The following is a 25,456-nucleotide window of genomic DNA, read 5'->3' as shown; positions in this document are numbered from 1 at the left end:
AGACAGAAGGTCCTCTGTGTCCTATCCCTTGACGTAAATACTATCTATGAGATACATTTTCCCCCTGCTAATTTTTGAGTCTCCTTGTCCCTATCTTCAGGGTGAATTTAACAATGACACTTCTGAAGTATGAAACTGGTGATTTGTAAAAAGCTGTGTTGTATGACAAATTACACTCTGCTCTGAAGTGAATGAAAAATAGCAGATGCTGTCAGAAAAGTATGTGATCTCCATCCCCAATGTAAAGACTACAGAGGTTGACAAAAACATTTATTTTGGCTTCTGTGTGATGAACATGTGACAAAATATGATATGTCCAAAGTATATAAAGAAGTAAATTAAGTTATGGACTGTTTAGCAATAAATCTGCTAGCTTATTTAGGAAGGTTAGAGGAATATTTTGCATTTCTGTAACAAAAACAATGGAGCAATACATCATTATCCTTAATTTAGACTTTTAGGAGCTTGAAGGCTGTAAATCTGGTAAATAATGCTTTTCAAACATGCAATAAACAATGCAAAGACAAAACAGTAATTTATTCTCAGTATCTGGGATGGATGATAGCTAGGATGAGGGAAGATTTACTTAGATTGCATAATGAAGGATTTGGGGTAGTTACTAGGTAAAACTCCCCAGATAAAGAACACTGGAGACCAGTTGATGGAAGAATTGTGGAATTGCTCTCACTCAAATTCTGGGACAACAGGGTAGACAGATATCTTGCAGGATAGCTGTCATAGCTGAACCTCATCTGGAATGGAGGAATGGACACAGTCACCTCTCTGAATAGCACCCTGAAACTGCTATTTTTTGAGGTATTGTTTCCTGTCCATAACAGAAAAAGCACCAAAAGAGCGCCTCTCTCAAGTCATAATCTTTATTAGAATATGAACTGGCACATGACCATTTGTGAAACAAATTAAAAACAAACTCTAGATGAGAAAATGTTAATAGGTTTTGAAAATAGTCCTTGCTAGTGTTTTATTTTCCTGCATTCTTTTGTACATTCTTGCAACTTTCAGTGGCTTCTTAGTTAACATGATTCTCTCTGGGCCCCAGTTGTCATCTTGTCGTCTCCTCTGAGGTTCACTGCTGTCTGTTTCTTTTCCCAGAAAGCTCCTGGGCTCCATCCTTTCTGCCTCACTGTCCTTGCTAATCCTTCCACTCTCTGCCTCTCCCAGTTTATACTTCTCTTAGTGAAACATGCTCAGTGGCCCTGGGGAAGAGGATATTTGCCCTTCTATGCCCAGCCACTGCCTGCCTTTGGCATGAGATAGAAGAGACAGCTTCTTCAATTTCTTACAGCAGAATAAAGAATGTACACATAAAACCCAAATTTTTTATCAACCATCTCTAGCTTGGTTGTATTTTCTATGCATCTAAGTAGCTAAATACATGAATCGGAAGTTCATACATACAGGGTGCCCCAGGCTTTCATACTGGGCCTGTGTTTTAGTATATACTAATTCATCCTCTAGAAATGAGAAGGGGATATATTTATCTGAGCTATTTTTAAGCGCTGTAGTTTCTTAGTCTAGTAAGCAGTGGAGATGGCAAAATTACAAGAGGAGCATCAAATGCTATAAAAGAAAACGGAATGGTTGATACAAAGTATGGGAAATATGCAAGTATCTGGGAAAGGTCACATGCAACATGGCTCACATTTCAAGAAAAATTTCAATTCATGCTAAATAGCACTCAAATAAGCACTGTAATTGTAGGCTGCACTAAAAATAACATTGAAGAGAATGCTGAGACTATAACAGAGTGGGTTAGTTAATCCTTTTTAAATACCATGTTTAGGTATTTTTATTTTGACTGAAAAAAAACCCAACAAAACAACCTACCAGGAGATGTGTAACTGAAATGATTAGGATTCTAGGGAGAGTGTTATTTGAAGAGGATTCAGAAGTCTGGCACTGGTTAACTTCCAGAGCACAGGAATAAGACAGCTCAAACTAAACATACACAACACAATAAATCTTATAAAGAAAGTTAATCACATACTTTTGTTTATTCTATTTCTATTTATGTTTTCTGCTATTCCAGACAAGGGAACATTAAATTACCCTGAAAGCAAAGAGCAGCAAAGATAAAATTACTAAATAGAAATACCTTTAAAAATACTCAGTGACTTAAATCCCTTTGTTTCAAGATACCCCCACAGCCAAAAGGTTAGTAGAATTCAGTTAAACACTAGATGTGTCTCTGGGTAGCGCAAATCTTTCAGGTATGTGTAGATGTAAAAGTCCACAGTTACATGCTATGACATTTAAAACTGAAAAAGGAAATTTAACAAATAACTTTTCTTTAATGGAATTGAAGGAGTTGGTTGCTGTGACACTGAAGGTTAGTATGCCACCACATTGAATAAAAATTGATAGTACTTGCAACCAGTGCTATGTGCTTCAAGGCTTTTATACAAGGTAGAAACAAACTTTGCTTTTTCCTTAATAAATTCTGCTTCATTTAAATATTTGCTTTAAGAATAATTTTGACTTTTTGATATTTCTGAGGTCCTTATGAATTTTTCCCTCTTTTTAAGGCAATGCACTTAGTTTGTCAGTGATTTTTGTGGTAGTATATGTTGGGTTGTGAGTCCTGGGTTAGTGATTTGTTGAAGTCCTGAAAGATTTCTGTATAGTTTTCTCCAGCTCTGAGGACCATTAATTCTATTTTGGGCTCCATTAGAGAAAACCAAAGGGCTTTCTTTGGAACCTGAGATTTAGTGAATCATGTTTTGGGGGAATGGGGGAAGAGTGCTTTTAAGAAATACTCTGAATAAATTAGAGGTGTCTATAATAAAACTTAAGATAGGCATTAAATGAATCTTTCTTCTTTTAACATTATAGGATATTCAGGATTTCTCTCATTTTGGCTTTGCTCTGGCTGCTGTTTTATTATGTACTACATCTAATAATTTAATTCTTTCTTTTCTGTTTGGAATTGTAGCTTGTTTCATGATGAGTTATTCAGGTTCAGGCATGTCTACTTGGCTAATATTTTATAGAAGTTAGATACTGATTGGATTTGCATTTTAGTCTAACCTATATTAGTATATTATGATATAAAGAAGTAATTAAATTGCCTTCCTAAACATACTTAAAATTGTAATGAATACACTTTTTTAAAAATTACTTTATAAATTTGAAAGGTTCCTTTAACTGCTCTATTCTCTGTGGAGTTGCAGATCAGATTTAATTAGATAAGTTTGTGTCTGCAGTGGGGTTTTTTTTGCTTCTCATATCTGCAGCTTTTGAAAGGACCACAAAGAGACTCAGATTTCAGGTGCTGTGTCATCAGTTTTTATCATGTTACCCAGCTGAATGCCATAATGGTTTTAACAATGTAATTTGGTGAATTTAATCCATATCTGGATATTAGAGAAGAGATAGTGAGCTTTAAAGCTTTTTTGTTTTACTGCAGTTCAATACTTAATGCTAAAATAACAGGAGCAAACAGCAATATTCATTATGTCAAAATGGATTCCTGTTTAGCTATTCTGGAAATTGGGAAAACTTCACACTCCAAGTTACCTATTGTTTATTATATGTTGCAGTTATTGATCTTTCACTTTTTAATATCTGTCTGAAGGGCATTTGTTGTGCTGATATTTTTCCCTCTGTCTATTCTTGAATTTTTCTTACAGTAGAAAAATATCTTCACCATGTATTATTTTTCATTATAATGGTAATGAACTTACCACCTTTTCTTACGCAATTAAAGAATTAAAGGAAGGAAAATCAAGACACTGTCATATCTGCAAATTTTCCCCTTTTTACATATTTTTGTTAAATAGTAATTTAAAAATCCAATATATTTTCATATTGAAGGCTTAGCATAAATTTTCTTATAGCTATTATTCTGAAGAAGTCTCCTTTACTCATATGCACTGCCTTGTCTAAAGTTGTGCTTTTCATAAAAACAGATATGGGAAAAACAAAGTCTGAATATTTCATTATGTGGAATACATTTGACTGTAAGTCAAAGAAAGCAGGATATAAAATTTCTTTTAAAAGGTGCACAGAACATAAAAAACCCCAGGTATGCTTTAATATGTAGTACAAGAGAGCCTGATTCTCAGAGTACAATTTAGCATCTCTGTTAAATGTGAAGTCTCATTGTGTGTTTTCTCCCTGCTAGGAGTTAATTCCAGAATTTTACTACCTACCTGAGATGTTTGTCAACAGTAATGGCTACAATCTAGGAGTCAGGGAAGATGAAATTGTTGTGAATGACGTTGATCTCCCTCCCTGGGCCAAGAAACCTGAAGACTTTGTCCGTATCAACAGGATGGTAAGCTGTACTTTAATTTAGTCTAAGGGGTTCTGTATTTTAGTCAGCTAACCTAGTTCTGTTTTTCATCTCTTTAGAAATAGATTTAGAGAAATAAAATAAAAAAGCAAAGAATTTGCATTCTGTCTTGCTTGACAGAACCCTTTATTTTATAGTAGATTTTCCTTCCATGTGCCCAAATTATGGAAAGTTAAATTCAGTTATTTACTCTCTCATGAAAAAGCATCAGACGTGCATGAGCCTGGCAATACAAGATAGCCTGAAAATTTTATGTCTGCTCCTCCTCACCATCTTCTACATCAAAAAATAAAAGAATATTATAAATGCTGATATCTTGCAAGCCATCTTGTAGTTTTTATTCACCTAAAGATGTGCACTACCTGTTCATCAAGATGAACTGGAAATGTAGAAATGTGAACATAAGCAAACAACTGCAGTCTTTGAAGAAATTCTGCAAAATAACTACTCTGATGTATATCATCATGTGCCCTCCAGAATTTAAGCAGTAGAACATTTCTGGTGTATATTTTTTCTTTAATTTTGATAGACATTTTATTATTGATAAAGTTAATGCATGTGTATGCCTTTAGTAGTTTTTAGGAACAGCAGGGTATATTCAGGCGCTTTGGCCAGCAATACTTCAATTTATCGTATTATTCTGGAAATAGTTCTTCCGTAAAATGCATGTTGCTTGTCTTTCTTAAAGAGTCAGGACTGTGATTTCAGTAAGCTGTGGGTTTCCATAGGGTTGCAGAACTGTTCAGTTTATGCATTATTCCCAGTAGTGCTTTTGTGGTAGCATTGCAAATCTATCAATGTGTTGAATTGTTTGGGGTTTTTTCCTGATCAGTTTGGTAACTTAATATTAAGAACTGTCTATGTAAAGAAAATTGTTCTTTGGAAGTTGATAGAAAAAATAGCTCTATTAAGTTCAGAAGAATAGAAGAATATTATAAAACAAAACCTATTCCTAGATGTAGATGATTTAGAAGTGTCCTCCATTTAGAAGAATAAGTGGTTTGACATATGTACATCAGTCTCCAAAGGAAGTGATGGCAACCTCATCACTTGAGATTTATGAAATGTACTACACAAACCAGGAGAAATGTATTCTGTCATTGACAGATTAGTCTGTCATTGACAGGAAGAAGCTGAAGAACCTTTCTTGGCCAATTTCTCTAATAATAGATATATTGGAAAATTATTCTTAAAAACAAACAATTGTCTCAGCTGCTGAAAAGAAATTCAAGTGCAATTTTACTAGAGGGAGGTGTACTGAAAGGATTGCTGGAGTCCATTAGAATTCCCAAGTGTGGGATGTGCAGTCACAGGCTGGTGTCTCTGGAGTGCCTGTGTCGCTGCACAGAGCCCTTTTTGGGTTGTAGTTGTGGGTAAACCCAAACTGAGCCCAGGTGTAAGCACACTGAAGTTGACCTAGAGGTTTAGTTTTGACATCTGAAAGAACCAAAGTGTGATTCCTTGGTGAAAACAGAGAAGCAAGCTGCCACCTATTGGGGGATATAATGAGAGATGCATAGTAAGGACTCCCATTCTTAAATTTTTTAAGAATCTTCCTTTTATATTAAATTGTACTTCATTAATATTTTCTTTCCACAATATTGGAATTATTACTAGGAGGATAGAAGGTACTATGTGATAGGAGATCACCTGGAAAAAAAGCTTAAGCTTTATTTTATTTAATTTCCTTTGTGCAATTCCTGCTTTTTGGAAAGTAGCATAGCAGCTCTCCACATAAAATTTTTGTGCTGTTGAAGAAAACAGCTGGTTACATAAATTTAGGGTATAGCATTTAAGCCTCCTTAGGGCTATAGGACTTGATAGTGAGATAATGAGTGATTCCACATGTGTGTAAGTATGCTCAGACTGCCAGGAGACAGACAAACTGATGTTAAGACTAGAGTAGTATCATAATTACAGGCTTCAAATAATTGAGTACTTTGCAGTTTCTAAAATCACTAATTATCACCCATTTGTATCAGACCCTCCCTCTACTGTTTTCCAGCCCTTTCCTCAAAGATGTGAGCATTATGCCATTCTTGTACAGTATTGCCAGGAGGCAGTTTCTGCATGGCCTTTATTCACCCCATCATCTACTTTTTTAGCAAGAGCATGATCAGGAGCTAAAATTCGTCTCTACACAGATACATGCTGTCTTCAAATGAGCAGTCAGAAACCTTGAAAATGATAATAAAGTTAGGAACTGCCTACAAAACAGGAGAAAGAGGCATAGATTTATTTGAATTAGATGCAGAACATAGACTGAAAATCACCTTGGGAGAAAAGAATAGAAGATAATAAGAAGCAGAAGTCTGGGAACAAAAACAGTACCAAAAATAGAGCAGTAGCAAGGTAGGGGTGACAATGAACAGCAATTAGATTAGATAAAATTCTGTAATTCTATATCCACCAGAAATAAGTGTATTTTGATGCCATCTATGGAGAATCATTACATCACAGAGGATGTAAACAGTTGTACCTATCTATGGTCCTTTTGAGACTGCACCTGGAATATTGGATTCACTTCTGGGTGACTAGAAAACAGAAGCATTCACATTTGGATGGAGTTCAGAGGATAAAAGCAAAGTGAATAACTTTGGGAGTTTAAAGAGCATGATATATGCATAATATTTTACAAAGCTTATTATGAAGAGCAAGTAGCTAAAGAAGGATAATCCTTTTCATGAAAATGCAGATAGTATGTATAGTAAGAAGTAATGGAATTACAGTTTTAAAATGTAGTAATTTGAATGTGTTATAATTTTTAGAAAAACTTCCTCATGTAGGGTTTTATTAACACACACAACAAACTGCCAGTACCCCATTTTTTTTGTCTCTGCAATGAAACTAGTCAAAGGAACAAATACAAAAGGGATTGGAAAGTTTGACATTCACTACCTAATGTCTGATTCCATTATTTGAACTGGCCAGCAGATGTATTATTCAGATAGGTCATCCCCAGGCCAGGCTTTGGCTGTTACATTTTTTTCTTGCAGAAAAAAATAGCCTGGGTGTGATGTGTAAAACACAGCAAGCTTGTGCAAGCCTGGGATTTCTAGAGCAACTTAGCAATGCAAGTAGAGAATATTTTTACAGAAAACTAAGGAATGTTTCAAGTAAGAGTTTTCCTGATCCCTTATCTATTAAAATCAGCGGTAGTAATTTCATTGCAGTGGGAAGAATCCTATGTGGAGTGCATAACATTACAGTGGGATCTTTTTTCCCTAGCTGATGCTGTTTTCTTTTGTTCTTTTTTTTTTTTTTTTTTTGGTGCTTTCTGCAGGCATATATTATGTGTAATTTTATGTGGGAGTAAATAAAAATCCTTATATACTACTTGCACATTTATGAATGTAAGCATTTTCTTTAAATAACAGCAAGAATGCCATCATGTCATCCTGATACTTACCAAAGAAAAAACAGAATAGCCTAGGAAACATCACAGAGGCACAGTGAAATAAATCAGCACAATTTAACCAATTGGTTAGTGAGCTTTACTAAAATTCTATGCAAATTAATAAATAGCAGGCTAGGATTTTTTATTGTATCATTAGATTGTTCAGGTGGTTGTTTTACACTTCAGACTAAACGGGGAAGTGGAAATGGTTTTCCCTCAAAAGAGATTCCTTTAAACTTGTGAAAATTAGACTTATTAAAAAGCCTGGAAAAGACAGTCAAGTTACTTTCAAGCCCTATTACAGTACCTTCAACATTCGATTTATACATCAGGGATTGTTGTAGCAGCTTTATTTATCCTTCCAAAGCTAGACTGATTACGATGGAGTTACTCATGAAACATTAATAAAGCACTATGTTCAATGCTAACATGATTATGGTCTGACCTCAGCAACGGTACAAAGGACAGAGGCAGAAAGTGTCCCTGATAACATTACCCTAATGCTGGGCTCATCAATCATAATCTCCCAGTTTACCAGGGAGAAAAAAATCCACGCATAGAACCTTCCACAGATGTGCATCTGTAGTCCTACTCAGCCTCTCAGTCCCCACAGACTCAGAGCAGTCCGAGAGCCAGAAATAGAACAGACTCAGTCAGTAAGTCAAGCATGTTAAATCAAGGCAGGGAACACCACTGTGAAACACTGAAGCACAGCTTTTATAATAAGCATTCTTTAGTTTTGAAACAAAAGATGCAAGATTGTGTAATTCAAAGTTAATTATAATGATATTTTAATTATGGCTTATGCACATATTAAATTACAAATTGCAGTGCTGAGAAAAATGTATTCATGATAAATTATGTTTTTGAAAGACTAAACCATGTCTTGTTTTTGTTATACATATTTTGTTCCTATTACATAACTGTTACTAAGATTGAATTTTCTTTCTTTCTCTGAAATGATTTATTTGCACTCTTCTGCTGCCAATTGCATTTTTGTACCATTCCCTGGCTATTCAGAAGCATGCATAGTATTTCATAATTAAAAAGCTTCTTGAATTCTCATTAGAAATATCTAGTGTGAAATCTCTGTGCTATGAAAATCAGGAAGATCTTTTCCTCTTCCTTGAATTGTGATTCAGCAGCAATTGATATTTCTTTTCTACCAGATAAACAGTAGATAAGACTTGATATTACTTCCTCAAAAGTCACTTTGTTTTCTTTTGTGTATTGCCAAGGTTATCCAAGTAAAACTTATTGAGGCAAAAGGGGTCTCGATCTACTTCAGATTTTTTAATTACTTTTAGCAGTGATTTTTTTTTAAACTTGCTATACTGCTGAAGAATCTTACTTATATCATGAAGATGCTTACGTAAAGGATCTGTTTCTCTGCAGACATCCCTGAATAACCCAAATATGTATAGTGTACTTCATCACTTCTATTAAAATATTACTTTGCTTAAAAGAACATAACAAATCTCAGATAGCAGTATTGCCTGAAATACTTGATGAGGAAAGTCAAGGATTTCACTTTGATGAGTGCAAGGAGTAGTAACTGAGGAAGAAAAGTATTTGGTGGAGAGAATCTGCAATCGCTGCAGAGGACCATGGATATGAGGGGAGAGGAGAAACCCAGCTCACAGGCTGAAATGGCTGATGATTTGTTTTTGAGCAGATCTGTAAAATCAAACTATCTCAGAGTAATTATAAGAAAATATCTTTAAATATATTACATATAATTTAATAGCAAGATGGAAAGCTTTTTGGAGAGACAGACAGCATGTGGATATGGAGGGCAAGGCAGGAACTGCAGAAAGAGAAGGTGCAACCATGGTCCAGACAAGTGGCAGCATCAGGGTTTTCCACTTCTCTGGTGACAAAAAAATACCTGGATAGATATTTTATAAATCCAGAACTTCTGATGTTTTACACAGCATATAGTCTGTATTACAATAAAAACCACTGCCTCCTACTGACACGCCAGTGAAAAATATCTTTAATATCAAATTACAATGAGCATAGGGGAAAGTGTGTAGCATTCATAAAGGTCAGAGAAGAGCTATAGTAAGAAGTAATTTGGTTTAAAATAACTTTATTTAGTTTTTAAATCACTTAATTTAGTTTTAAAACCAACCTACTAATATCTCTTTCTATTTTACAACAGCTACAGGTCAGATTTTGGAACATATGTGCATACGCTTGCCTGTAACACAAAAAACCCACAAAATATGTGTATACTAGATGTATAATAATGCTTGCAATTTACCTATTAACAATAAAAGTCACTCCACTCGAAAGAATAACATGTTAAATACCTTTCTTAAAGGAAAACTCACAAAAAAAAACCTTGAATGTTGCTATTTGAAAATTAAGCCCAAATAATTTTTCAAACAAGTTCATTTTGGGAGTGCTTGAATAAAACTCTGGTTTTTGTACATGTTAGTTATGATAGATAACAAGGTGGATGTTGGCTTATTTCTCTTTAAGAATCTTTAAAAACCATATTACAAATTATATAGATATTACATAATTATATAAGTAATAATTATTATTTTTAATGTTTCTATAGCTCATATTAAAAATATTCATAAAATTAAACCCTCAAAATAATTTAAATCCAAAATGCTGATTTTTATGGCCATCACCAGCCTATTTTAAAGATATTATTGTTGTCTTTTTCTGTATTTTTTTCCTACTGTACCTACAAATTATGTTTTATACAGAAAATTCCCTCACCCTATTCCCTACAGAGCATTGCATATTCTTGAGAAACCAAACGATGTACCGTTGACAGTGAACAGCTCATAAATTTTCAGGAGGCACTTACATGGAGTTGGAGTAGCCTGTGCATTAGAGCAAATTAGGGAGAGGATTCTGCAAGTATCGCATGAGTAGCGTTGCAGAAGTACTTGGAAGAAACCAGGTCAGACCTGATACAAAAAAGCTTTCCCCGGACTAAAATAAATCCAGATTATAAAGCCTTGACCCACTGAGGGCAGGGTGAGACTTTGTAGCATTTTGGTGGCCCTTCCTTGAGGGCGCCTTTCCTGTTCTTCATGCCTGGTGCCATACCCCACAGGATGTCCTGGCTGGGAGGCCGTGAACATCACACAGCACCCATTTCATCCTGCAGCTGGAGGCTGAGCAGTGCTAAGGCCCATGAAGAGCCCTTCTTCTTCACAGTTCAGGCTCCTCTCTCCACCTTCTACTCTTGTCCTTTCCCTAAATTCTGTACCAAACTATGCAGCTTCCACTCTTCTGAAATATATAGTTCAAAATAATTATATTTCCTCAAAGTTTCTTCAAGAAACTAAGGTTCTTCCCCAAGGAATTAAGGACCATTATACCTGTAAACATAGTACAATAAATCTTTAAATAATTGGAGAGAAATACATGATATGCATCTGTTAAAATGTAGATAACTTAATAAATTATTAAATAACTATTAATCCATGTGAAATATAAGTTCTCCAAACCTGCCAGGGTCAGTAAGACCTCTAGAATGAAAAGGTGCTGTATAAGGGCTGGTCATGCAAGTGGAAATTGCCTTAGGGAAATCAAACATATATGTTTAACTCTCTTAAGTCTTTTAACTTGAAAGGTCAAAAAAGGTGCAGTACCCCTCATGAGCAAGACTGATAAATTGGTCACAATGAACAAGGTACTCAGGGTACTTTTTACTTGACTCTTCAATGGCAATTTCTCTTCCCACACCTCTCAAGTGACTAGACTGCAAAATGGGGACTTGGGAAGCAAAGTCCCTCCCACTTTAAGAGAAAATCTAGTTGGTGGTCCCCTGAGGAACCTGAGCATGCATCTATGGCACCTGATGAATTGTATCCCAGGGTCCTGAGGGAATGACCTAGTTGTCAAGCCACTCTCCATGAAATGTCATGGCAGTCAGAAGTCCCTGGTGATTGGAAAAAGGACAACATTGGTCCCATTTTTAAAAAGGGTAGAAAGAAGGGCCCTGGGAACTACTGACCCCTTGCCTGGGAAGGCCATAGAATAGATCCTCCTAGAATCTGTGCTGACATAATGGAGGGCAGGAAGGTGATTCGGGACAGCCTACACAACTTCCCCAAGGGAAAGTCCTTCCTGACCAACCAAGTGGCTTTCCATGATGGAGTGACGGCATCAGTGGACAAGGGAAGGGTTGCAGGTTTCATCTGTCTGGACTTGCTTTTAACATGGTCCCTTGCAACATCCTTCTCTCTAAACAGATGAGAGATGGATTTGATGGGTGGACTGTTCAGTAGACAAGGAATTGATTGGACAGTTGCATCAGCTTGGTGACATCAGTGACAAGTGGTGGTCTGCCCTGGGACCAGTACCATTTAATATCTTCAACGGTGACATAGACAGTAGGATCGAGTGCGCCCTCAGCAGATTTGCAGATGGTACCAAGATGAGTGGTGTGGTTGGCACACCCTGAGGGCTGGGATATTGTCCAGAGGGACCAGAACAAGTAAAGGAAGCAGCCCATGGGAATCTATGAGGTTCAACAAGACCAAGTACAAGGTGGTGTGTCTGGGTCAGAGCAACCCCTAGTATCCACACAGTCTGGGGGACAACAGATGGAGAGCAGCCCTGCCAAAATGACATGGGGATGCTGGTGGATGAGAGACTGGACATGAGCCAATAAAGTCTCTTTGCAGGTTGGAAAGCCAACCTCATCCTGGACTGCATTAAAAGCAACATGAGCAGCAGGTCGAGGGAGTTGTTTCTGCCCTTCTGCTCTGCTCTGCTCTGGAGGGACCCGACCTGAAGTGCTGTATCCAGCTCTGGGGTCCTCAGGAAGGACATGGACATGTTAGAGTGGGTCCACAGGAAGGTCACAAAGAGGACCAGGGTCTGGATTATCTCTCCTATGAAGACAGGCTGAGACAGCTGGGATTGTCCAGCCTTGAGAAGACTCTGGGGAGACCTTATTGTGGTCTTCCAGTACTTAAACAGTCCTATGAGAAAGCTGGGGACAAACTTTTAGCAGAACTTGTTGAGATACAGCAATGGGTAATGGCATTAAATTAAAAGAAAATACATCAGACAAGATATAAGGAAGAATTTTTTTATAGTTTATAGGATGATGAAACACTGGAACAAGTTGCCCAGAGATGTGGTGAATGTCTCATCTCTGGGAGTATTCAAGGTCAGACAGGACAAGGCTCTAAGAAATCTGAATTAATTGAAGATGTCCCTGTTCATTGCAGTGGGGCTGAACTAAATGACCTTTTAAGGTCCCTTCTAACTCAAACTGTCCAATGGTTCCACATTTTTGTGATTCTAACACCAGTGAGAGGGTATTAGATGAGAAAAGTGTGTGAAATATGGTCATTTAAACCAAGCATCGATTTTTTTCAAACATATTGTCTGATCTTTGAGTAATCAAAAGTTCTGCTGCTTTCCTGAAATGCTCTTAATATTCTAGGAAAAAAATGCTATTTTTGACCAAAGAAATACCTAATTTTTTTGTTAATTACATTTTGATAAACAAATAAAATAATAATAAATATATAGAGATCAAAAGAAAATATAAATATGCAGAATTCAGGTGCTCAAGAGAACTTTTAGGCTGATTGCTGCAAATGGATTTGAGGTGGATGCTAGAAAGATAACTGCTTTAAATTTTAAATTCTTAAAAATCTTTATTACATACAAAAGGAACATTAACAATTGAGCATTTAAAAGTAAGGAAATTCTTTATTGGTTGTTGCTGTGGCATACTTAATTTTATCCTTGCATGCTAGCATCTTGCACTCTAAATGATGTAAACGTCCTATGGAAAATATTATATGGAATGATGTAGTTGCTGACTGTATCATTTTGTACATGCACAGTACAATATAATTAAGGACACGGCATTTTAAAATTATTTTTTGGGAGGCATGATTTGAAACTAAATAGTATTCGTTTAATATTATTTAGTATTCAGCAATGTTAATGCTATTTTAATAATATTGCATTATGCATATGATGGCTTCTGATTTTGAAAAGGAAACAACAAAATTTTGTATGGTTGCCTGCAAAATTTCTTTATGGCTTTTTGTGGTATGCTGAACTTAAGCCCTTGAATACTGAGCTACATGTCAGCTCTTAAGCCTGAGCCTTCCCATCCATTTTCATCAGAGATAATAGTCACTGGTTTTGACAGAAAAGTGTCCAGTTTTCCACAAAAGCACAGAGAGTTCTTCTTCCATGAGGAGCATTACAGGGAAAATCTCTGAGGAATGGTTACATGATGACCCAGGCATGGTTTGCCTTGTCTGAGGCTAGTCCTGCTTGTGGGGTGAGAAGGGGGCTGCCACCAGTAAACAGGGCATGGCATGCTACTACAGCACCCGATGATTAGTTCTGAAGCAACTTCCTTTTAACGTAAATGAAAAAAATGAATAATATTTTCCCAAAGTTTATCAGCTTGTAAAATTTGAAATTTCTTCAGAAAGACATGTCCTAGCTGGGAAGTGTTCGTGTTGAGTAGTGGCAGTGTGATAAAAACAATGGAGGAATTTCCATTTTAGATTTAAGACTAATTATAACTAGTTTGAAAATTAGCTGGAAGACTGCTTTTTTGAATTCTCTTTCCCATTTCCATCTTTTTTTTTTTTGACAAATTAACTAGCCTAATTGAAAAGCCCAGAAATTATTAAAATACTTGCAGCTGGGAGAAACTCAGTAGCTGAGAAGAAAATTAGCATGATATAAAGGTAAAGGAGAAAGATACTATCTTTTTCATGTTTCTCTCAATAGAATAAGTTAATTTTTTTTAATGTTTGAAAGATTTCAAATATATCAAATAAGTCTGAAGAGAAAATGTAGTGATGCCTGCTATGTTTTCTCAGTTATTTCCTAATCCTGAATTTCACTTGCAGGCCCTGGAAAGTGAGTTTGTATCATGTCAACTTCATCAGTGGATTGACCTTATATTTGGCTACAAGCAACGAGGACCAGAAGCCGTGCGTGCACTCAACGTTTTCCACTACCTAACATATGAAGGCTCTGTGAACCTGGACAGTATCACTGATCCTGTCCTCAGGGAGGTAGGTGTTTACTGTCATTTCATGCTAAAATCTGCTGTCATCTCACAAGAAATGGTACTTTTTCCATCTTTCATTGCTGAACAAAATGGATGTGTTTGACTTGATTCAGAACTTAGGCCCCAGGTGATTTCAGAAGCAAGTATGAATAAACTAGCAATGAAACAAATGAACCTAATAGATTTAATATTCAGTTATGGTGTAGGAAATTACATTGCAATGTATATTCTTTAATAGAGTGTCTGCTACATTTTATAATTTACTTGTATTAAGTTCACTTAGTAGAACTGAAAAACTGGAAAAAAACCTGCATAGTAGTCATAGAGAACAAAAATCTAACCTTTACAGGCAGATGATGTGTGATGATGTCAGAAAAGGTGTCTGAGAAAGAATGTATTTTCTAGAGTGACTGCAGCAAATCTTTAAATTATTTTTAATCAAATGAAGTATAATCAAACTGTTATCAAAATATAAAATGCTTTTTATTAGTTGTGTATTCAAGTACTTATGAATATATGCGTATGAATTAAATATATATACTTCTGCAATATATACAAGTGAGTGTTTTAAATTAATCAGTAAATTTTAAAAGAAAATCGTTCTAGATATCCTGCTACATTTCCTTCCAGTGACTGTTTTCAATAAGACTAATAATTTTAATGATGGTTTTCTAGTACCTATTAATTTGCATGATGATTTTCTAGCAACATTCATTTGTTGGCTAAAACAATTGAAATTTGGTGGAAAGTGTGAGGAAGCAACAGCTGCTAGATGAGTACTGCTGTGATGAAGCTCTACACACAATCTTCCATTCCCCCAGATAGCTGCCATCTGCTGTATGCAAAACAGGAATAATGTACATTGCCAGGCAATGGGGTTTTGTTTGTTTGTTTGTTTCCAATCTTGCAGACAGAAATCTACAGATTTCAGAAAGAAATAGATTCCAGAAAGCATTCATTCAGCTAACTACTGAGTTTTGTCATGGTTTTTTTTTTTTTTTTTTTTTTTTTTTGGTTTTTTGTTTGATTTGGGTTTTTTTGTGTTTTGGTTTGATTTAGGGTTTTGGGATTTTTTTCTTTTTGGTTGGTTGGTTGTTTTTTTTTTTTTTTTTTACTAGTGCATTGCTGCATTCTGTTACATTTGGTGATTTTTTAGGAGTAGAACTAAAACACCATTTAGACCCCAGGCTTCCTAGAACTGGATTTTCACTACATGCACTGTAAAGCTTAGATTTTCTAAACAACTAATATTTTCTTATTCCAGTTTTAAGACTGGCCACAATTGCTTTGACTCCCCCTGCCTCAAATATTTAATGTTGACATCTGTATAATAATTTTCTGGATTTAAAACTTTGAGCATGAGAAGAGTCAGGCTCTTCTAGAGATAAGAAGAAGCAATGTTTTTTAAAGTATAAAGCAGGTGTCCAGCACCATGAATACAAGGGATTTGCATGGCTTAGGGCCCTGATCTGCATGGGCAGACTCCTATGTCTTGACTTTTAGGGTCTACTCCCACAGGCCAGCTTGTAGGATTGAGGTCTATCTGTCTGTTTGTGCACCTTATCTAACATCTTATGACATGATGAGACTCTTCAGCTCTCCTGGGGCTCTACTTGCTTGCATATCTTGTCATCAGAAATTTAAGAAAATTCATGGAGACATTTTTGTTCACTCACTTGTACATCTAACCCATGCCCTTTAAGTCAATAACATGTAGACATCTTCTTAGGCAATTTACACTGTAAATTTCTAAAAGCACAACTTAATCTTCATTGCAGTAAGTTAGATTTGTACATAAATTTCATTGATAGAAATGAGAAGGAAAAATTACCAGAAAAAGTAAATCCTCCTTATTTTTGTTGTGCATAGATAATAAAGTTGTAAGCATCCATTTAAAAACAGTATGCTTTTACTTCCAAGATCTCAGGATTGTTGATTTTTGGTTTGTCATACGAAAATTAAAAAATACTTTAAATTATTTTTAATCAGAATTTACAGTGCATGTTTAAATATAGATGGATTTAGACCTGCTTTCTGTTTTCCTGGGATCTGTTTATGAAACTAGTGCACATTCTTCTGCCAGTAATAAAGCATTTGATATCTTGATGATCTAGAGGACCATGTATTTGATGGTCATGTTTCTGTTGACAATATATATTATGAGGTTTTTGCTTTTTTGCTGTTGTTCTATTTGTGCTTGTTTGGGTTTGTTTGAATTTATTCTGACTTTTGGTAAATATTCCAGAAAATAAATTAAAAGCAAAAAGATATTTTAAAAGCCTCTGAAGACCCCTTGTAAATACAGGAATTAAAGATAAGAACACCAGCACCTTTAAAATAGTGATAAAAATTGTTTATCATATTTTACAGTGGCAAGTGGTGGTATCTGGCATTTTAATTTAGAAACACTGCAATTAGAATTAATTGCACCCTGTAGTTATCCAGGAACGTGCATCTCTTAGTATTCAAATTCTCTTCATGTTTATTTTGTAAATAAACTAAAATATTGTGGTCCTGTGTCACAGATGATGGTGAATGTTCTCAATACATGGCTGTAAAATAAGCCAATCAATACAACCTTATTGGCAGCAGCCATTATCAGGCCAGTGGGCTCAAGTATGGCAGTAACTGCGGCCATAACTAATTTCATATTGAACTGAGTCCCAGGTGAATCTATTCAGTGAAATAAGTCTCCAAATAAAAAATACCCTCCCATTTAGTCTGAGCTGATTGAAAGATGTAATTTCAAAAGGTGGAAAGGGTGGTCACAGCCCTGTGACCTGTTTATGCTGTACCTTGGCCCTTTCACCCTTTACTTGAGCACCTCACTTAACCACTAAAAAATATGCTCTTAGCCTTCTGTGAAAAATATTAAAGTTACTTCTGTAGTCATCTATCTACACAAAAATATTCAGCAGTGGAACAACTGATCCCTGCCATTCCTTACATCTTTCTCATCAGCTTTGGGAGCTCTCCAAGAAATCTCTACTGTTTAGCATTGGAAAAATGGCCATCCTGTGTTATTGTTCTTTGCAGATCTATTAAATAGCAGATTTTTCATCTGATTTTCTTTCTTCAGTTTCCATATAGAAAATTCCTACTGATAGAAACCATAATACTGGGATAGTTAAGCTTTAGATTACTTCAGTCTATGAAATCACATACATCTGCCCCTGGAATACCCTGGAATACCACATACCTCTTTGGCAACTTAAGGTCTTTTCTGGATGGGTAAAATAAACTGGTTTCGTTTCAACATAATCAATTTGACTTTTTCAAACAACTTCATCATTTCTGATACCACAAAAAATAATTGGTCATGATAATTTACCTCAAGTTGTTACAAGGGCAACAGGAAAGTCCTGATTTACATGCACCATGGAATAAAAGTATAAAATTGAATTTCGTGGTTTCAATCTTTTATCATTAAAAATTGTAAATTCTCCAGTTCTATCTGCTATAATACTCTCTTACTCATATTGAAAAATTACTTTCATATTGTAATGAGGAGGAAAAAAATGTGTAACAAAATAAAATAAAATAAACATTTTCCAGGCCCAAAATCCTTCTTCTTTTTTTTTTTTTTTTTTTCACTTCAACCTTTTTTAAAGTAAAAGCAGTGAGGTGGAAGCTTAAACTTGAACAGCTTAAGGATATTGATTCATTCTTACTTGACAGGTGGAATAATGGTTGCAGCACTAACCACAGCAATTACAGCATTAAAATGTCAAAAAATTAGAGGTCAGAATAACAGATAATTTTCTTCCTTTTGTCAGATTAAAAATTGACATTCTTTGACAGCACAGGATTTCTGGCAGAGAAAATTATGACAGCTTAACTCATCTTGTACTTGTAAGGCAGTAATTGATAATGAACTTTACCATGACAGTCTTCTCCTGTGGAGAAACATGACAGAACATCCCTGGTACAAAGCCTGTATCTCTTTTTAATATGTAAACAGTAGTTATATTGGACATTAGATGTTATTTGGAATTGTCTTTACTGTTAGTTTACATCATAATCCAAATCCTTTTCCACTAGACAGACTTGGCTGACTTCAGGGAATTGATGCTGAGAATGCTAATATATAAAGAACAATATAGGAAATACGGTTTATTTATGGTGCTTTGATGTTGTGGCTCCACTTCTTTGGTAAAATATAGTTCCTCCTCTGGTTTCTCCCAGAATATCTGTAGATTTAGGAGCTCCTTTCTTCCCCAAACACCTGGAAATGAGGGCACTCAAAAATCTATTGACTTCAAGTTAGGAACTTGGATAACACAAAGTGTTGTGGCAGAAAGGAAACAACACAGCCATACTGGTCATTAGAAAATGCAATAGATGAGACAAAATTATTTTTATTTATTACTACATTAATTTAATGCCTTGTAGATGAAACAAAAAATAGTTAAGTGGACAGCTTAGTGCATAAAAGGCTAATCACATGTAGTACTGAAAATACATCTAACTTGCAGAAAGGTACTATTTGGCGGTTTTAAATTGTTTTGGGTTTTTTTTAAATCGTAGCCAGATCTCTGTTTATTTCCTTTTTTTACACTTTCACCTTGTTTGTGATTAGAAATATTTTGAAAAGTTTTTTCAGCTTTTGGTTTGCTTTGGACTTAAGGATAACTTTGTATCATACTTGTGTTGAGCTGCAAATCCAACTTGGCAGTGCAGTACAATGACTTTCCTGTGACTGTTGCATCTTCACCATATGCTTTCATCTCCCCAGTCCAGCAGGAATTATTGCAAGGACGTAGTAAAGCAAGGCAGTGTGAATCTGGTGGGCTCAGATATTTTTCCCGAGCACCTGTCAAGATACCTGAGCACACTTGCAACGCACACAGCAAATTGAAAAATGATTAAAATTGCCAGTGTTTGACAGGCAGTTGCTGTGCCCATAAACGAATCCTAGTAGGATAGTTTTTCTGGCAGCTAACAGAGCATATGGCCTATGCAATATTTATTTCTTTGGTGATGACTTGATATTTAGCATATTTAAATAATTTGAAAAGTCATAATGATGTGGTAGTCTTGCAGTGCTTTCAGCTACCCTCATTTCTGGGTTATATTTTTCCTCTTATATTTTCTTCTGTTATCTCTTTCTTTGATCTGACAGGAATAACAAAGCATCCCTCTGGATCTGCTATAGTGAAATATGCCCACAGGAAGCAGAGTAGATCACATCAGTTTTCACTTTTTTTTTCCTCCTTTCTTTTTTTTCCCCCTCTTCTTGCTGAAACACTTTTTGCTACTACAGAGGGCTGACATGATAGGGCTGTCAAGACTCAGCAAGATAGATATATCTTTAACAAAGGGAGCTGGAGTGCTAGCCCTTCCCTGGTGGCTGAACCTGGCAAATTTATGAGGAAAAAATTAACGCACTATTCTAATAGCACTATATAACACTTCCAAGGTAACGCCAGCCCTTGCCACCAAGCGCTTGTTCTTCTTTTCTCTCAGTTATTCATATTTATTCTGATTTCATTTTTAACTTGTTAAGATCTTTTTCTTCTGGGAGCTGTTTCTTTGATGTGACAAGAATATTAAAACCACCCCTATGGATCTGCCTGATTGAATTGTACCCACAGCACTGGCCACTTATATGTTCACTTGTATTTAATTGCCTCCATACAAGGAATGGTCTTTGCTTCCTTACTAGGAGCAGTCCTGTTTAAGCATGAATATGGATAGTGGTGAAATTAGTTGGAAGCTGCATTTGTATCAATCTGCTTTTTTCAAAGTTAAGTTAAGGAATTCAAGTAAAAGCTATACTCAAAGTAGAAATTATTTTCCTGTAGGCTAAGAGCTCTAGTCTCTAAGAAATGTGTATCGCATTCTATTGATTTTTGTCAAGAAATCTACTTCTTCTTCATCCCAAATAATGTTTTTCCTTGACACACAGAACAAGGATTTTTTTTACAAATTTATACTGGTTTGGGGAAAAAAAAAACTTGACTATTTTGTACTGTATTTGGCCTGTGTGTTTTATTGCATTAAGGGATTATAAACAGAATATTAATAGTTTTTTTAAATGGGAACATATATGGATGTAATATAATAATTTGTATGTCTTTCTGGTGAGTTTCAGAGCTCTGTACCCTTCTCTAAATGGAAAAGGGAGAGTTTTAATTTGCTGTCACTTTGTTATGATAACTCCCTGTAGATCAAGAAGCAAAACACAGGGACTTTTTGAGGGTATGATATTTATTTCTGTAGGTAAAGATTCCTGAAGAAGACACAGAATATAAGAAAAGACAGATTCTATAAAATCAGAATATCCAATAAGGAATTAATATAAATTGCATGAGGTCAGTTACTATATAGTAATTGCCCAATGTGTAGGCTTCTACTTGGATATTAATGTGTGCACTTCCATATGTTTGTTGTTCAGAGAAAAGGGCTTTCAGAAGGTGTTTTCTTCACAATCCCCAAAACATTTTAATTATGCATCCAATTTGACTACGAAATTACTTTTTGGGAGGACCTACCCTAAGTAACACAAGCCATTTATGACAAGAAGTCAAAAATCATATTCGGATCCATAGGATTCCAATTTTAAAATGTCATTCCATCATTGCTTAAAACAATTATCCACAGTTAGATCAATGATTGATCATGATATCTCCTGTTAATGAATGTACTACAGATGATAGCCAGTATTTCAAAGAATCTGTGATGATCTGAATTCATGACCATTCCTGGATCATGCTGTTACATGTTTATGGGAATTCAGAACCTTTCCAGAATCAAGAAAAGGCACATTCTCTTAAATTAAAACAAGGGGCAATTGTTTGTGGCATACAGGTGGGGTTTTTGTCCAAAATTGCCCATTAGAAAGTTTGGGATTTGTTTATTTTTTATTGTACTTGTGATTAAAATGCTGTTTATCCAGGCAGAGCTAAGCACTGCCACTCAAAGAGCACCACCAGCTTTACACCGAGCATTCAAATGGAAGAGCTGATGGTAACTTATTAAGCTGATGAGACTTGAATCAGCCTATTTATTACATATTTCATGTCATTCATTCATCTATATTGCAGTGAGTTTGTAAATAACCCATATTCCAGAAAAATACCTTCTAATACTTCAGCCTACCTGAAGTATTATTTGGAATAAACTGTTTTGCCCATTCTCATCTACATTTAAAATTCCATGTGCATTTGAAACCCTGGAGTCTTACCCAAACTGAGCTTAATGTTTTGCTGCTATGGAAAGAACATTAACCACAATTGCTCTCTTTTATTGCAGAAATATATAAAATATAGGTCTTGTGCATGAAAATTTCTTCTTTATTGTCTGGGGTTTTTTTTTTGTTTTTCTCCATATGGATGACAGGTACCAATTATTGATTTTTAAAATTAGCAACAAGCATTTTCACATACACTTGAAGTAATATTTTATGCAGGGGAGAGAGATGTGAAAATAACTGCAGCCAATTGTAACAGAAATAGCTGGAAGGGGCTTCTTTTTTTCCTATTAGCACAGATTTCAGTTGTATTATGCTGTCATTACCTCAGCATAAATTAACCATTATTCAAAACATTTCCCACAGAGTAGTTTATTGGAACAGATATTACTCAGTCTAAGTATCTAGTCATTCACTTAGAAAGATGCAAAGCTGAGCTTTCTAAATGTTTTAAACATATTGATAATGTGCCTCTTTAATGCCATTTTGAAGCCTGTATACAGTATATCTATATTATTGTTTTCAATTTATGTCAAGAACAAAGTGAAGTTTTGAGGAATGTGTTCTGGGAAATAATCCAAACAAAATTATTTCTTTATAAACTAAAACCTACAAATAACTGAGAACATTTATTTTGAATGTAACAGTATAACTTGTTCCAAAACCGAAATTCTAATATACACTGAAACCTGATGAATACTATACACGACACCTTTCAGTATGTACCTTTTACCTATTCCCCATCAGTCCTTTTTTAGATGTGAGTTTTGAAGGTTTGCCTGTTCTCTGAAATGGATCTTATGTCCAGCAGTGGATAAATTGAAGGCTGGCAGATGGCTGGAGCCTCATCATAAGCACAATTTGTAGTAAAGAGTATGGACTTTCAAAATCTCAGTGCACCTTCTTAAGGTGGGAACAAGACAGATGGTTTGTGATAGAAAGACTGAGCTGAGAGCAAAGAAATAAGCCTGCATTTACTTTCTGTTCAGATGAAAAATGAAGCCACTAATGTTATGTTGCCACATTCTTTACTTTGTTTTATTTCATTAACAAGAAAAGATTTTATTCAAGGGGTTTGAGATTTCTTTTTGTCAAAGCAGAAGTAGAACACGAAGTCACATTTTTAATTTTCTAAAGTTATATGTTTATAAAACAAGTATAAAATACACATACTAGATACTGTGGTTTTCTGAGCCTGTTCTGCTTTCCAAGCATTAAAAATGTCTTCAGTCATCATGTTTTATTTCAATAATAAACCAGAAGAAAAAACATCACAGCTAAAATGCATTCTTTGATGATTAAGTACCCTTTCCTCTTTTATTACAGCCCAGCTTTCAGAAGGCCTGTTCTGCTCTTTACTTCCCTGTTTTTCCTCATTTTCTTTTGTGTTTTCCTGAAGGGGAAGTTCTTAATTGTAAAAATAAGTAGAAATAAATATGATGTGTATGTTCTACACTGAAACATGCGTAAGTCATTCTTCTGGCAGCAAAGGTCACTAATTATTTGAAGTATTAATAACATCTATTTTCCACAACAATTATATTCTCTAGACTTAAACTTATACCTTCATTTATTTACTTCTACATAAAAGATGTCAAGTGACTCAGCAGATCAAAGGACTACTTGCTTATGATTATCTGAATTCTTTTCAGCTACTAGCAAAATTGCTGCAGGGTATGAACAACTGCTAAGAGAGGCCCTTTCTTTCAAGTTTTGGTTGAACTTCCTCTTGGTGTGTTATTTTCTATGTGGGTTTACTAAAAAGATCTCAGAAAGCTGAGGGAAGAGCATCCTAGTGATGAGAGTAGAAGATTGACTTAGGGACAGGATTTCAAGAGCTTGACAGAAAATAAGAGTCAAAGGAGATGTGTGGCAGAAAGGCAGGAATATGGAGAGTTGCTAATGCCAATGTATATAGGAATATTTTTAGGTCTGGTGCCAGATTAATTAGCACTTACAGGGTCAAATTCAGATGGGAAAGTTTAGACATCATTGCAGAAATTTCCAGAGGTCTATAGGCTATAATTTGAGTGTACACATCTCATAAGAGATATTGTAGAAGCCTCATTAAATGGATCATCTTAAACTAGAATGAGCAAGCACTGTGAAAATGGATTTTTAGGAAGAATGTACAATGTGGGAAGATGGAAAAATTGTGGCTTTTTTCGCCTGTATCTTTTATTTTGTTATGTTTTGTTATGGTGATAGCTTCAAGCATAACAGGAAAACAACTGTGTTGTAAGTAACTGCATTAATCTGTGCCTCCCTTGACTACATTAACTCCCATTCTATGTTACTGTGATTTTTTTCTGTTTTAATTCAGGAATATATTTAAAATTTTTTAATTTCTGAAAAATTATTGTAGAATTTGGTTTTTTAATTGATTCATTATGGATGAAAATTTTTCCAGACAACCAGGTCTTTGGAGCCCTTCATCGTTTAAGACCCTGTGTGAGTAATTGATGCTTTGGTGATTTAAGTAGACCAAAGTCAATAGGTTTAAAATATGTGGTCAGTAGGTGTCCTGAGCATTTACCATGTATAGATTGCTATACAGCAAGCATAGTTTGCTACAGCTCCTGCAACCAAAACCAGTTGCATGTAATTGACTCCAAGTCACAAAAATTAAATATTGTCCTAAATACTTAGAGTTCTTTATTTATTTGTTATATTGCCAAATTTGTCTGGAGGTGACACAAAATGTGTAGTATTTTTACAGAATAAAATGCAAACATATGTATTTCCTAGAACAAAAGGAGGAGAGTATAGAGGAGGGAAATGTAACTAAAATGGAAGAGTAAGGAAAAAACTTGGGACTTTTTCTTAAAAAAAGGATAAATTCATTTGATGGACAGAAAAATCATGGAAGAGGTGGAATTATTGATGTAGTTTTGTTTAAAAAATCATTCCCTCCCAAACTAGGCTGTCATTGCAGAAACTTTACATGCATTTATTGTTTATTTTTAAAGGTTTAATTGTTAATTTTTAGAGGCTCACAATTTAGCTGTTAAAATAAAAAGTATAGTTTAAATCATCTGTAAGCATGCACTGTGAAAACTCCTAGTCACAAAAAAAATTAATTAGAAAAAATTGATGAAGTTTCAAAGTTTCAGTAAAAACTCCTACTGGTATTACTGTTGCCTCCATGAACAGGATGCCTATGCTTAAAGGACTTTGTGCTCCTCAAAATTACTATTAAAAACATACAGTGTCTTAAACAAAATAAAAGGTGAGGAGAAATAATAAATAGAATTAAACCTGATGAGGTCACAAAAAAATTTTCTCTTCTGTCTGTACAGAGTAAAATTTTGTAGTGCGTAAGAGGCAGTGCCCTATTTGGGTGACATAAGCATCTCTGAAAACCATGGGAAATAGCCCAATACTACTTCCTTGGCTTCAATCCCAATTATTCCCCAAGGATTTAACAAGTCTAGGGTGCTTGTATTTTATTCTCATCCTGGTTAGCTTTTCCTTTTTTTCTGGCAGCTGTGCGGGAAGCAGCAAGCCAAGCTCTGTCTG

General features: G+C 35.2%; 1 protein-coding gene across 7 annotated transcripts in view; it reads left to right on the top strand.

The window, feature by feature from the left end:
- The window catches only part of NBEA (neurobeachin), a 459,156-nt gene that overhangs the window by 399,028 nt on the left and 34,672 nt on the right, over positions 1-25,456 (top strand). For all 7 annotated transcript variants that reach the window (XM_077173791.1, XM_077173789.1, XM_077173793.1 and 4 more), the window contains 2 exons: positions 4,145-4,297; positions 14,582-14,749. In XM_077173791.1, coding sequence (XP_077029906.1) covers positions 4,145-4,297; positions 14,582-14,749 — 321 coding nt within the window. The remainder of the gene's footprint in view (positions 1-4,144; positions 4,298-14,581; positions 14,750-25,456) is intronic.

This window comes from Agelaius phoeniceus, chromosome 2 (assembly GCF_051311805.1).
Source record: "Agelaius phoeniceus isolate bAgePho1 chromosome 2, bAgePho1.hap1, whole genome shotgun sequence".
Lineage (NCBI taxonomy): Eukaryota > Metazoa > Chordata > Aves > Passeriformes > Icteridae > Agelaius > Agelaius phoeniceus.
This window is presented reverse-complemented; position numbering and strand designations above follow the sequence as displayed.